Genomic DNA, 13,742 nt, shown 5'->3' with positions numbered 1-13,742 from the left:
CCAACACGCAAGACCCTCACACACACCCACAACCCCTACACCCAGCAACCCACTTGCTCCCTGTAACACAGACACATCAGTGCAACACCCTCAGAGAAGTGGAGACATCCTCATGGACCACAGGTTCACGGAGCATCCCCAGTAACACACACGCTTTCAGTTCTCTCCCTGGAACCCTGACAGCCACAGCCATCACTCCCCAATGCACCCACAGATGCACAAGCAGCTTATGGCACAAGGGTGTGCACTGACCCTTGTGGACACACATGTAGACTCATAGGTATACACACGCACATTCACAGTCGGGCATACACACGCCTGCACACACACAGGTTCACCAGCACCAACACTCACTAAGGCACATGTATACCCATATGCCCCCACCCAGAGATGGCCCTTTGGGCCGTGCATGTGAGACCAGGGATGCCCAGGGTCTGGAGCAGCAGGCACCCGGGCCAGGCTGTGGAACACAGCATGGGGAGAACAGGTGAGGACTCTCACTCTGTCTACCTCCTGCTGCCCCCCATCCTCACCTCAGCACCTCCTCTGGGTCCGTCTCCCTTTTGCTATCCCCCAAAGACTCCATCCTCCTCTGGAGGTTCAGCCCCCGCTAGGAGACGTAATCACAGAAAAACAGAACTTGGCATTCAAAGCACCTCCTCTGCATAAGCCCCTTCCCCAGGGCCCAGCCCAGGAGAGCCAAAGCTGAACCCTGGGACCTTGGCCAGGGCTGCCTTCCCCAGCATGGCCCGAGCAACCTCTGAGGGTCCCGGTGCAGGAAGAGAACATGCTGGAGGATGTGGAGAGGAAAAGGGAAGACGAGGGGCAAGACAGTCACTGCTGCTGAATTCCCACGATCATGATTGCAACTCACTTTACTGAGCACCTACTATGAGCCTACTATGCGCAGGCACTGTTTATTCTGAATACTCACAATGACTCTGCAAGCTCCACTTTAGGGATGGAGAAAGTGGAGTTCCAAGAGGCTAAGTCATCTGGTCAAAGCCTAGCGCCGGTGAGCAGGAGAACTGGATTGGACCCCAGGCAGGCGCCCTCCAGAGCCACTGTCTGAGCTGCTGTTCTTGGCTCCATGCCCCAGACCGCCCCAGACAGTCCTGCTCCGGGTGACAGAAAGCTGTCACCTGAACAAGCCCGTGAACCTGGCTGTCTGGTTACCCTGCAGGAAGATGGAGTGTGAAAGCACCCAGTCTACCTCCCCACCCAACGCCGGACGGGGCACCGTGGCAATCTGGTGAGTCGATGAGGGCCGGGGTCTGCCCACAAGGGGCTGGAATTGGGGTGACGTTGTTATTACCCGTAAACAGAGGGGGAGGCGGAAACCTCACCGCTTCGCTCCAGCCGACAGCAGCCTCGGCCCCATGGGAACCCAGTCCTCAGAGAGCTGGTTGCTATGGATACACTCCCAAGGGTCCCAGCCTGCCAGCCCCCAAGCCCCTGTGCAGCCCCCAGAGTCTGCTCTTGTATGCGTGAGTCCTGGGGGAGGGAGGGGTGGGCGAACAGACAGCTGGGCCCCTGCCCCCAGGCATGCCCAGGCAGGGGGTGAGGCCCCAGAGGCTATGCCTCCGCTGGGGAGGTACCCGGGCTTTGTCTAGCTCCTTTCTGCGAATGGCCCATCTGCCCAGGCTTCTAGATGTGAGTGCCAGCTCCCTTCTCTCTCACAAGACCAGGGACAGGGAGAGGAAGGCCTTCCAGGCCCCCAGAAGACAAGCCCCCTCGGGCTCGTAGCCCCGCACTCCCACGCACAGCCGTGCGTCCTCGGGTACGCGGCTCCACCTTTCTGAGTCTGGGCCCCCTCTTTGCCAAAGCCAAGGTCATGGCAAAGGTCCAGGGTGTTGCCATGGAAACAATATAAGAGTGGGTGCCCACACAGTAGGGGTTTTACGAAGTAGTACTTGATACAGGATCCAGAGCAGAGACCGGGAAGGAGGAGGCTTCAATAGCCAAAGGCTCTGGGGACGCTAGAAGCAGCCCCACGGCCGGCAGGAGCCCCAGCGTGGGCAGGGATGGGGCTGGAGTGCACCTGGGAGAAGGGCATGCAGGGGCCCGGCCGTGCCACACTGTCCCACCGCGTGAGCACCAGAATGACCACCCTGGACCCCACCCTTGCAACTAGGGGGGCTCCAGAGGTGTTGGCTGAAGGGCTGGTCACGAGCTCGGGCTGGGGCACCGCACACTCCCTGGGCTCCAATCCCTTCTCTGCTTCTTTAAAGTGTGGGCTCACAGCAAACTACCTAATTGTTCCTTGCCTCCTTTTCCTCACCTGTAAAGTGAGTGCTGTAAGGATTAAATAGATAGAAAGTGCCTGGATGTGCCTGGTACATCCTTATTCCTCAGGAAACGTGAGGTGTGATTATAAATGGGAAAATAACAAGGGATGGTCGCTACACGCCCAGCGCGTCTTTACTCATTTAATCCTCAGGGCAAAACACTGAGGTCAGCAGGGAGACAGTCACAGTATTTGACGACTGAAGAGGAACACGCGCCGGCCAACCAGAGCAGAGGCTGGTTAAAAAAGCAGAACAGCCCCCCGGTCCCTCCCAGGTGATGCCAGCTTTGGAGATAGACACTACTGCAATTGCTATCACTATTGTGATTACTGTTACCCTCTGGCTTTACAGGTGAGGACCGAAGCCCAGAGAGGTCAAATCATAAGTGGGTACTGGAAGGGGGAGATTTTAACGCAGGCCATCTGACTCCAGGGCCCGAATCCCCCCCAGTCCACCCACACTGGCTGGCAGCAAGCTGAGGCTCAGGGGGACAGAGCTGGGCAGCTGTGACTGCACTGTGCTCAGGACCTCTGAAGGGTGACCGCTGGACCCTTACCTAGAGGCTGTGCTCAGTCAAAGGGCCTTAAGAAAGTGGTCCATTTCTGACTCTCCTCGGCTGCCAGGCACACCAGAAATAATGGGCGCTCAGCACAAATTTAATCAACCAATCAATCACCTCTAAAAGGAGCTCTCTGCTACAGACGGGGCTTTGAGGAGAGGCCTCAGGCCCCAGCTGGACACACAGCTCTATCCTCATTCAGACGTTTCTCTCTGCAGCTGGGTGATCTTGGTCAGGGCCTCTGGCTCGCTGGCCTCTGTGGGGAGCTGGCCAGGAGACCCCTTAGGGGCCCCCACTGCAGATTCTCCCCTCAGCCTCTCCAGCCCTCCTTCTCTCTCACTCTCTCTCCCCCTCAAAATCCCGGAGTTGCGGGCCCCAGTTCTGATCCCACAGTGAAACACCCTCAGCAGACATCCCTGTCTTCCAGCAGGCACCTGTGGCAGGTGGCCCTTCCCCAAATCCTGCCCCCCTGCCAGTGGTACCAGCAGTGGCCCTCCAGGGGAAGATACCCCCGAGATCTGCTTGGCATCTCCTCGGTCTGGAAACAGAAAACACAGACTTGATGGGAATCCCCAGGCCCGTTCTGACACCTGAGGGCCACGCAGCCTCCAAGCCCACTGGCAGGTGCCCCTTGGTCACCATTCCCAGGGCCCATGTGGACCCTCCAGTAGCTCAGACTTCCCCTGCCTCATTGAAACCCACTGGTTATGGGCCTGCGGCTCCCCCTGATCTGGTAGCCCCCAAGGCAGGGACCGTTTCTGACTCTCCTTAGCTGCCAGGCACCCCCAAAATAAAGGGTGTGCAGGACAATTTTGATCAATCATCAATCAGTCATTAACGATAACAGTCACTGGAAACATTCCTAGGGCCTTCCATGTACCAGCAACTGCACTGACGATAATGATGCTGTTGATGGTAATAGTATCAGCTGGTGATAACTGCTAGCTGACTGGGCCCTAAGTGCCGGGTTCCAAGCCCTTTACGTGTATATTATCTCCATAAATTGTCAAATGACTCCTAAGTCTAAAGCCTAGAGAACAGAGTGACTTGCCCAAGAAGACCCAATAAGCATGTGAATAAGCCCACTCCCCGATCAATGACCAAGACGACCACCAACATTGAGGGAGCACTCACTGCAGCAGCCTTTTATCTACATGATGCCACGGGCCCCTCATAACAATTCTATGAAGTCGAGACAATTATTATTCCCATTTTACAGATGAGCACTTGGCAAATGAGGCCCAGGAAGATAAATGCCACGTCACACAGGAAGGGAAATGGCAACACTGGGGTTTGAACTCAGAGTCTACTGCGATCAGATGTGCTTAACCACTGCACGACGGCGCTGCTTCTCTGGGCTACTAGAGAGAACACCACCGGGCAACACAGAGCTCAGCACGGGGGCTCCTCTGGGCATGAGCCGAGCCCCAAGGAGCAAGGTCCAGGCTCGGGTGGGCTGCACTTACCCGGGGCACTGGCGACGTCTGGGCGCCTTTCCGGGGCCCACTGGTCTCTGGAGTGAGGTCACGGTGGTCCACCTGCATGTGGCTCTCCAGGTCCTCGGCACTCTCGAACTTGACGCTGCACTCGGGGCAGCGGAGGCCGGCGCAGGGCCGGTCGGCAGGCTCGGGCGGGGCCAGGCCACCCACCTGTCCGTTGGAGCTGCGGGCCATGCAGCCGGCGCAGAGGCCATAGGGGAGCCCGTTGACGTCGAGCTTCACCAGGTCCTGCTTGCTGCGAAACTCTTTGAGGCACAGGGCACACTTGTAGAGCTTCTGCAGCCCCTGGCCGTTGGGGGAGGACGCAGCCGAGCTGCCCGCCAGCTTCTGCATGTGGAAGGTGCCATGGATCTTGAGCTCGAGCGTGGAGGTGACCGTCTGCATGCAGACCACACAGCGGAAGCCCGTGAGGGAGTTGCGCAGGTCGGGGTGCATCTGGCAGTGCTCGATGAACTCCTCCTCGCTCTGCAGGGGCATCTTGCAGATGCGGCAGGTGCCCGTGTCCAGGCTCTTGCTGTGGGTCACCTTGTGCTCGGTGAGCGTCAGCAGCGAGGGGAAGCGCTCGCCGCAGATGGGGCACATGTAGTGCTTGGCAGGGCCCCGGTGCGTCTGCAGGTGCTCCCGGAGGCCATTCTCCGAGAAGAAAGTCCGTGAGCACACGTTGCACTTGTGGCTGCCCTTGATGAACTCAGCCTTCTTCCGGGAGCCGTCGTCCTCGCCTGGCCGGATGTTGTGGTCCCGCAGCCTGTGGTTCTGCAGCAGCACCTCCATGGTGTAGGCCGCCCCGCAGATATCGCAGCCGTACATGGGTTCTGACGCGTCCACGTCATCCTCGCTCGCCTCGTGGCTGTTGGGCGCCTCGGGGTTCTTCAGCAGCATGCCCTGCAGGTCGGCCGGCTCGGCCTTCTTGGCGGTAGCCGGGGGCACCCCGTTGGCCGTGCCGTTCTCAGTGGCCGCGTCAAACACACAGTGCTTCTCCCGCAGATGCTTCTCCAGCAGGATGATGGCGTGGAAGGCCTTGCTGCAGAACTTGCAGTTGTACTTCTTGCTGTGCGTAGTGATGTGGCACTGCAGCTCCACTTCGGTGCTGAAGGTCTCCCCGCAGAAGATGCACTTGTGTGCCTTGGCCGGGTTGCCCAGGTGGCTGTGTTTGACGTGCACCTGCAGGTCGGCCTCCTTGCGGAAGTCCCAGTTGCAGGCTGTGCAGCGGTACATCTTCTTCTCGTTGCTGTGCTTCACCGCCAGGTGCACCTGGATGGACACCTTGGAGTCAAAGACCTCCTGACACAGGGTGCAGTGGTAGAGCACGAAGGTGTGCATGTCCAGCAGGTGCTTCTGCAGGTCGTCCACCGAGGAGAACTGCTTGTCGCAGCTCTCGCACACGTAGTGGGTCGACGTGGTCATGTAGTGCACCGTCAGGTGCTGCAGGAGGGATTCCTGGGAGTCAAAGTCCTCTTTGCACTGGGGGCACGCCTGCTTGCGCAGCAGCAGCTCCAGGTGCAGCTTCAGGTGGGTCTGGAAGCTCTCGAAGTTGGAGAACTTGAGGTCGCACTGATTACAGGGATACTCGCCGTTGGAGATGGAGTTGGCGCTCACCGAAAGCCGCTGCCGCTTCGGGGAAGACACCTCCACGTCAGATGAGACCGGGCTCTGCTCCGCCTTGGACTTCTTGCTGTGGGCCAGCGGGATGTTCTTGTGGTTCTCCTTGATGTGCTTGGTGAGCTTCAGGATGGAGCCGAAGATGGGCGAGTTGGTGCAGTAGGGGCAGGAATAGACCTCCATGAAGGACTGCGCAGGCTGCACGACTGGGGACTCCAGCTTGGCGCTGCCGACGCTGCAGTGGGCCTGCTGGATGTGCTCCGTGAGGGAGGACTCGGTCAGGAATCCCATGGAGCACTGGTTGCAGAAGAAGGCATTATTGCCGTCGGGCGGGTTGGAGTTGGGGCCGCAGTGGGAGACGCGGATGTGCTCCTGCAGGCTGTTGATGTCGGCAAACATCTCGGGGCAGTAGTTGCAGTGGAAGGCGGAGATGTTACTGAACTGCATCACGGGGTAGGCGTGGTTCTTGTGCAGCTTGCGGACGTGCTCGTTGAGGTTGTAGAGGGTGGGCATGGAGTCTAGGCAGATCTGACACGTGTGGCTCTGCTGCGGCTTATCCGCGTGGATGGTCTTCAGGTGGATCTCCAGCACGGCCAGGCTGTTAAAGTCCCGCTTGGAGCAATAGGGGCAGCTGTAGACCACCTTGGACCAGCCCTGCCCGTCATCCCGCATCTTCTTCTGGCCCCGCAGTGGCTTCAGGGTGGAGTCCGGCGTGGAGCCTCGCTCCACGGAGGCGCTGGAGTCTGGGGTGGCGCTGCTCATGGAGGCCACGCTGCCCAGCACGGGGTCAGGGCTGACGCTGTGGTTGCTGGAGTCGGGCTGCCGGTGGCTGTCCAGGTGGCAGTAGACGCCCTCCACCGAGGAGAACTGCTCGGGGCACATGGGGCACTTGTGTTTCTGGTTGGCGTGGGCCTGGTGGATGTGGGCGAGCAGCGCGTTCTCGTCGACGAAGACCTCGGGGCAGTGGATGCACTGCAGGTCGGCCTTCTCGGAGAGCTGGGGGTGGCGGGTGAGCACGTGCTTCTCCAGCTCCTCAGTCTGGCTGAAGGTGTCCTCGCAGTAGTCGCACATGAAGTCGTCCTTCTTGGCCTCCTTCTCCGACTTGGCCAGGTGCTCCTTGTTCTTCTTGTGGGCCTGCATGTGGCTCTGCAGCGAGCTGGTGGAGGAGAAGCCGCGCTTGCAGACGGTGCACTTGAAGGGCTTGCTGGAGCTATGGGTCTTCAGGTGGATCTTGAGGTGGTCGCTGCGGGAGAAGGCCGCCTCGCACTCGTGACAGTGGTACTTCTTGTCGCCCGTGTGCAGCTTGATGTGCCGGTCGCGGCTCCTCTTGTGCTTGAAGAGGCGGCTGCAGTAGGTGCACTTGAACGGCAGCTTGTCGCTGTGGATCTGCTCGTGCCTCTTCAAGTAGCTCAGGCGGATGAAGGACTTGTCGCAGAACTGGCAAGGGTATGGCAGGCCCGTGCCCCCTTCCTCCTCACCCAGGCCCAGGTCACACCCATCTCCGATCATCTGCGTGGGTGACGCAACATCCTTGCTGGAGGGAGACGAGGCCACCCAGGAGAGTTGTGGGTCGTCGTCACCATCTGCAGAGGGAAGGCAGAAGAGAGATTAGAGGCAATTCCCAGGGCCGCGAAAAACAAGGACAGAGCCAGCTTCTTGAAAGCTCGCAGGCTGAGGCTGTGCAGCTGGCCAACTGCTGCAGGGGGAGTGGGGGGAGGGAGTCCGGGGGGCCGGAAGCAAGTGGACATGCGGGCCTTCCAGTCTGCAGGGGGGAGTGGAAGAAGGGTGGCAGGATAAGGCGGGGACGTGCCTCTCCCCTGGGCAACACCTTCCTGGACCTCGCTGGATGCAGCACCCAGCCCCCCAACAGGAGGTGAGGTCTCAGTCACTTCCCTGATGGGGGGTGGGGGGTGCAGCCTGGGAAAAAAGTCACCTGAAATGTCTTCAGAGACCATCAGTCCCATAGGCCAAAAGGAGGTAAGTCCCATCACTTGATCAAGACATGGGGGTTGACTCCCCCTCCAACCCCTAGTCTGTGGGGGAAATCCCACTGGTGCAATGGGACGTAAGCAAAACTCTGCAAGAAAATAAAATGCATTTTCATGAATTCGGCCACACCACACTCCGTGGGGAAGGGGGGACTGATAAAGCTGGAACTGCTGCTTCAGGTACACACAGACCTATGAGGCGGAAGTCACAGGCACAGAGTATCAGCCCCGAGAGCACACACGGGGTAAACAAAGGGCACTTGAGAAGGGGCTGCAGGGTTCCCAGCCCAAACCATCCCAAGGGCAGTCGTTTTCTTTATTCCCCCTCCACCCCTGGATTTGCCCCAAGTTCGCTCAGGACCCTGGGTGATGGCCCGACGGTGCGGTGATCAGAGATGGGGCCAGGACCCAGATGGCCACAGAGCTCAGAGCCTAGTGGGCCCTTAAATCCCCTGTGGCGTGTGCGGACAGGGCCTGCACAGACACCCCATGTGGCCCGCCCTCCCCAGGGACAGGGGCCACCCCCGCACTAGGGTTGGCCATTTCTGGAAAAAACAAAGGCAAACCGGACACAGCAAATTAAACCAGTGAAGTTTCCCAAGACACGGCGGGGGTTGAACCGAGCCAGCCTGAGCAGGGAGTGAATTCCATGGCTCAAGTTTTGTGTTGGGTGGATTTAAGACTTAATAATGAATGAAACGGACCGCAGGCTGCTACGGGCAGGGGAGAGACAAACAAAAGCTCAGACTCGACTGCACTGACCTTGCTCTTCTAACCCCGGAGGAAACAGACCACGGCCCCCGCCTCTCCGGCCCCCAGCCAAGCCAGCTTAGTCTTCGGAAAAGCCTCACAGATGGAACCCAGAAATTCTTGGCCAGAGGCAGCCCAGACCCTCTAGAAGGGAAAGGCAGGGGGACCACATTCCGAGGTTGGGCAGGCACCGGTACACACACCTGCACGCATAAACACACTCACACACACGGCTCACATGTCACTCCCACAACTCACACGTGAACTCCAACACACCAACACACACTCACACACTTGCAGTCATACCCACACTCATACCCACACACAATCACACACAGTCACATACTCTCACACACACACAAACACAGCCATTCCCCTGCAATCACTCCCACATACACACACAAGCTTGAACATACATGCACACTCACCTGCAGACACAAACAGACACACCATCACGGAGGCACGGCTCAGACCAGGGGTCCCATACCCCCAGGCTCTCACAGCTGCCAACCCCAAGATTTGAAGAGACAAGCAAGGCCGGCTGAAGGGTCTTTCGGGGTCCCTCAGAGCTGGCTCTGAGCCTGCTCCTAGGGCCCACGCACCGCCCCGACCGTGTGAAGATCTGCCTGACCCCAGCTGGCACCGCTGGCAGAGCTCTGCCTGGAAGGATGCCGCTCTCCAAAGCTCCCGGCCCAGAGTCCTGCATCTCCCAGCAGCCTCCCTGCCTCTGAAGCCCGGTCACCCAACCCAGCGCAGGGTGCCTCCCAAAGTGAGGGCGCCTCCCAAAGTGAGGGTGCCCACTCCCCTGGGAGCCTCACATTACAGGACCTTCGGATGGGAAGAACGCAGCGCTGCCAGCCCCTCAGATGAGATGCGGCGGGAGGCGCCCCGGCCCCTGCCTGGTAATTCCCAGCTCTTGCCAGCTGGGCTACGTGGGGCGCAGACAAAGGGACCCAAGGGAGGTGATGGCTGGAGCTGGGGCAGCTGGGGGACCTGCTCGGCCCCCGCCCCCTGGCTGGGCTCCACCAGCTTTTTATTATTTTGATGTCTTAGCTCAGACTCACGGAAGCTGCCACGGAGCCCTTCCTGTGCACCTCTGCTAAGGGCTGTTCTAACCACGAAGGAGGCGGGAACCAGGGCCCCTCCCACTATACAGACGAGGAAACTGAGGCACAACCACAGGGACGTCCCCCAGGGAAGGACAGCACCAGGCCTGTCCACAGTCAGGCCCCTTGACACAGGTCAGTCGTACAAGACTACACCTGCGTAGGTGAGACCAGGAGAGGGACCCCCGTGTCAAGCTCCCATGCAGTCATGGTCTGGCTCTCCTTTGAGCCCTGACAGGACCACCAGAATGGCCCATCATCTGCATTGCAGGGAGGGGGCCCCGAGGCCCGGGAGGTGCAGAAGCTGGCTGGAGCTCGCAGGGCTGACAAATGGAAGACGGGCCAGTTCATGGGTGAGGGGGGCAGGGAAGATGCCTTGCCGGAAAGACCAAGCCCGGACACGTCTTTCGTTCACGTTGTCTGAGGATGAGAGCAGACACGTGCACTTGAACCCTGCTCCTCCATTCATTTGTCCACCCCACAAGCATTCCTCTAAACTCTCAGAGTCAGCTCACACATCTGCAAACAGGGACGTGTTGTGAGGGGTGGATGAGAAAACGTAATGTGCAGAAGCACTCTTATTCCATTTACATGAACTGTCCAGACCAGGCACATCTGTAGAGACAGAAAGCAGATTAGTGATTGCCTGAGGCCAGAGGAGGGAGCAGGGATTGACTGCAAATGGGCAAGAGGCATCCTTCTGAGATCATGGAAATGCCTGAAAGCTGGATTGCGGTGAGGACTGCACAGCTCTGTGAATTTACTTAAAAGTCACTGAATTGCTCACTTAAAACAAATGAATGTTATGGTATGCAAATTATACTTCAATAAAACTGATAAACAAAAGCACCATTTGGCCAATAATAATAATTAGCACTAACGAGTACCACTAGTGCTAATAAAATTAGCAGCTACATTTAGTGAGCATGTCCCAAGCGCCAGCACTGTGCTAAGTGCTTCTATTACCACAATTAATCTCTTTTCATCCTCCCATTGGTAACATCCCATTTTTGAGATGAGGAAGCTGAGGCTCAGCGAGGTGAGTAACTTGCCCTGAGTCACAGAGCCGGATGCCCCAGTGGTGTTTGACCAGGATCGTGGGGTCTACTCTCGCCCTGCTCCCCCTGCAACCCCACCCAGTCTTTGAGAAAAAGAAGCAACCTGCCCCAGCACCACAGTCCCCGAGGTTCATTGCGGGGCTGCCTGGCTGGCTTTATTTTTCTGCAAACAAGTCTCAAAACTAAAGCAAAGCACATTATTCTGGGAACAACAAACTGAGCAACTGCTGAGATTATAATCATCTGAATTGAAACGAAAACAAGGCTCCTTAAACTGAAAAGACCCAATCAGGGGAAATGGGCATGTAGACAAATAAAGACCCAACTCAGATTGCCCTGTTTAAAGCCTTTTACCTTAACAACATTGACTGCTGCCGTCCCATCCCTCCAAATGCATTTTGTTTGGGGGCCACTTAGCTTACTGTTCTAGGAGCAGACTGGAGAGATGACTGGGGCCAGCACACTGAGGATGGATGTGCAGGGAGGTCGGCAGATGAAGGGGGGTCCTTTTCTTACAGCGGCAACGCTCCCCTCACGCTGACTGTTAGACATCACACAGCGCAGCCGGTGCAGCACACGCCCTCGGGCAGATGTGCAAAAAGGGAAGGGGTGCAGAAACGGGATGAAGGCAACCCCAAGGTCCCCTTCAACTTGAATGTTTCAGAACTCAGGGAGAAGGTAGGTTCAAGGAAAGTCCAGCTCGACCAACCACCTTTTCATGTCCAAGTGAATGCTTTGATAGAGTCTACTACGTGCCAGGCACTCTTTTAAAAGCTTTACAGGTGTTAACTCATTCAGTCCTCTCAACAGCCCAATGAGATAGGCACTATTATTATTATTGAATATTTCCCTGATCAGGTGAGAAAACTGAGGCACAGAGAGGCTGAGTAACTTGCCTAAAGCCACACAGCTTGCAGGCAGGAGAGCCAGGATTCAAACCCAGTTAGTTGGTTCTGAGTCAGTGCTTTCACCCACCATGCTACCCTGCCTCTCCCCTTTGGGAGGGGGCACCGTCACATGAGAATATCAAGAGGGAAACCCAGTGACTAATGCCAGATCCTTGGCCTCCCCCTCCCCCTAGAATGAGTACAAAGAAATATAACCAAATAAGTGGAAAAATCACTTTCAAAAAGGAAATTAAAGTCATTTAAAAAGGACTAATCCTGAAAAAAGGCCTGATAGGAAATGGGTTATATGGGGCTTTTGCTGTCTGCTGCAGGAAGAGAACGAAAATAAGCATAAAAGAGGGGAGGAATTTCGATAAAAACTCAATTATGTAGAAAAAAGAACATTAACTGGGCTTCAGGATACATCAGTGGCAGAAAGAGTCAGGGGGACCCCAAGCTCACATGGCCACACTTGGTGAATTCCACAGGCTGAGGCCGCAGCCATGACAACGTGGCCTCAGACACACCTTGTCCGGGCAGAGCAGAGTGGCCACCACCCAGGATGGCTGGGACGCTCAGCTCCACACTCCTCCAGTCACAGAGAATCAAGGTCGGGGCTGCCGAGGAAGTACCTGGATGCAGGAGGGAGAGTAGCTAGCCCACAGGCCCAGAGGAGTGAGCGGAAAGGGGGACCTCCCTGCAGCGAGGGGCACAGGCTGAGGAGGGAGGGAGCCCTCTGTCACTGAAGTTGTCCTAGAGGAATAAACGGCTCTGAAAAGAACAGTGAGGGGGAAGGTGTAAACAGCCAATGCCCAGGCAGCTCCAGGTTTCTAGGACATTCCTGGGATGGGCAGGTCCATTCAAGTGAATAAAAATGACCACCAGCCTCCAGAGGGGACAAAAGCTGAGCGGTCCCAGGAGTGAAGTTTCCATCAAGTCCACAAGTGCCCCCAGTGTGGGGTACTGTGCTGGGGATTGAGGGCTCACTCGAGTGCACCCCACCTGGGTGCTGCCCCATGGATAGTACAGACCATGCACAGCAGGCAGACTTGGGACAAGCAAGGGGCCTGGGGGAGACACGCTGGGGCAGAGGAAAGAGCACTGGACAGAGAGTCCAGCAGGAGACCTGGCCCTCGGCTGCCTCCACGTGATATGGGAAGTTGGAATTTGAGCCTCAAGAGTCCCCTCTGGATGAATATAAAAGTCATTTTGGACAATAATCCAATCATCCAGATTGTTTCCATAATGGCCACAAAAAGGCTCGACCATTCCTCACGAAGCCCCAAAAGGTCTCCTTGCTATTCACCCAATTCCTTGGGAAAATGAAAATTGCTGTGGAGGCAAGTTCCCCACAAGACAAAGCTCTATGGTGCTCCAGGTAGAGCCTCCCCTCTGTCCCCACTGGGAAGTCCAGGAATGGGAATAACTGTGGCTCTTCCCCAAGGAAGAGACCCCAGACTCAGGAACCATCTACGCCAATCCTGCTTGATATAGAGGAAGAAGCTGAGGCCCAGAGAGAGAAGAAAACTTCCAGGGACAGTAAATTGTTAGTGGTCACCTCGAATACTGTATTCAGGAGGATTCTGGGGCCATATCTGGGCTCAGAAGAAATGAGTGTGGAAATCAATTGGTAATGTCTGCCACGAGCAGAGGCGTGCACAAGTGGAATGTTCAAAGAGCAGGGAGCAAATTGGAGGAGGAGGTCTCCTGATTCCCAGTGCTAGAGAAGAAGCCTTCAACCATCAGGTTTTCTCTTTCAAGAAGGGAACTGTGCATCCCCTCCGAAAAGGAGGCTTTAGGGCAGGATCACCAAAATCCTGTTGTTCAAGCAGAGACAACAGCATTTGACAGGTACTGTGGAGCTGTGTTGTAGTCTAGAGAGGGGTCTCCAGCCAGGGAGAAGGGTCAGCAGGTCCAAGCCTGCTGATGGTGAGGTCCACCCAAAGTGGGCACAAAGCAGCCCGGGCATCCTGGGAGGGCAGATCAATGCTCCCCAGAGCCCGAGGTG

General features: G+C 57.0%; 1 protein-coding gene across 3 annotated transcripts in view; it reads right to left on the bottom strand.

Annotated features, from left to right (window-relative positions):
• The window catches only part of ZNF423 (zinc finger protein 423), a 322,294-nt gene that overhangs the window by 133,305 nt on the left and 175,247 nt on the right, over positions 1-13,742 (bottom strand). For all 3 annotated transcript variants that reach the window (XM_057535109.1, XM_007167626.2, XM_007167627.2), the window contains one exon: positions 4,314-7,528. In XM_057535109.1, the coding sequence (XP_057391092.1) occupies positions 4,314-7,528 (3,215 nt within the window). The remainder of the gene's footprint in view (positions 1-4,313; positions 7,529-13,742) is intronic.

Source organism: Balaenoptera acutorostrata, chromosome 19, assembly GCF_949987535.1.
Source record: "Balaenoptera acutorostrata chromosome 19, mBalAcu1.1, whole genome shotgun sequence".
Lineage (NCBI taxonomy): Eukaryota > Metazoa > Chordata > Mammalia > Artiodactyla > Balaenopteridae > Balaenoptera > Balaenoptera acutorostrata.
This window is presented reverse-complemented; position numbering and strand designations above follow the sequence as displayed.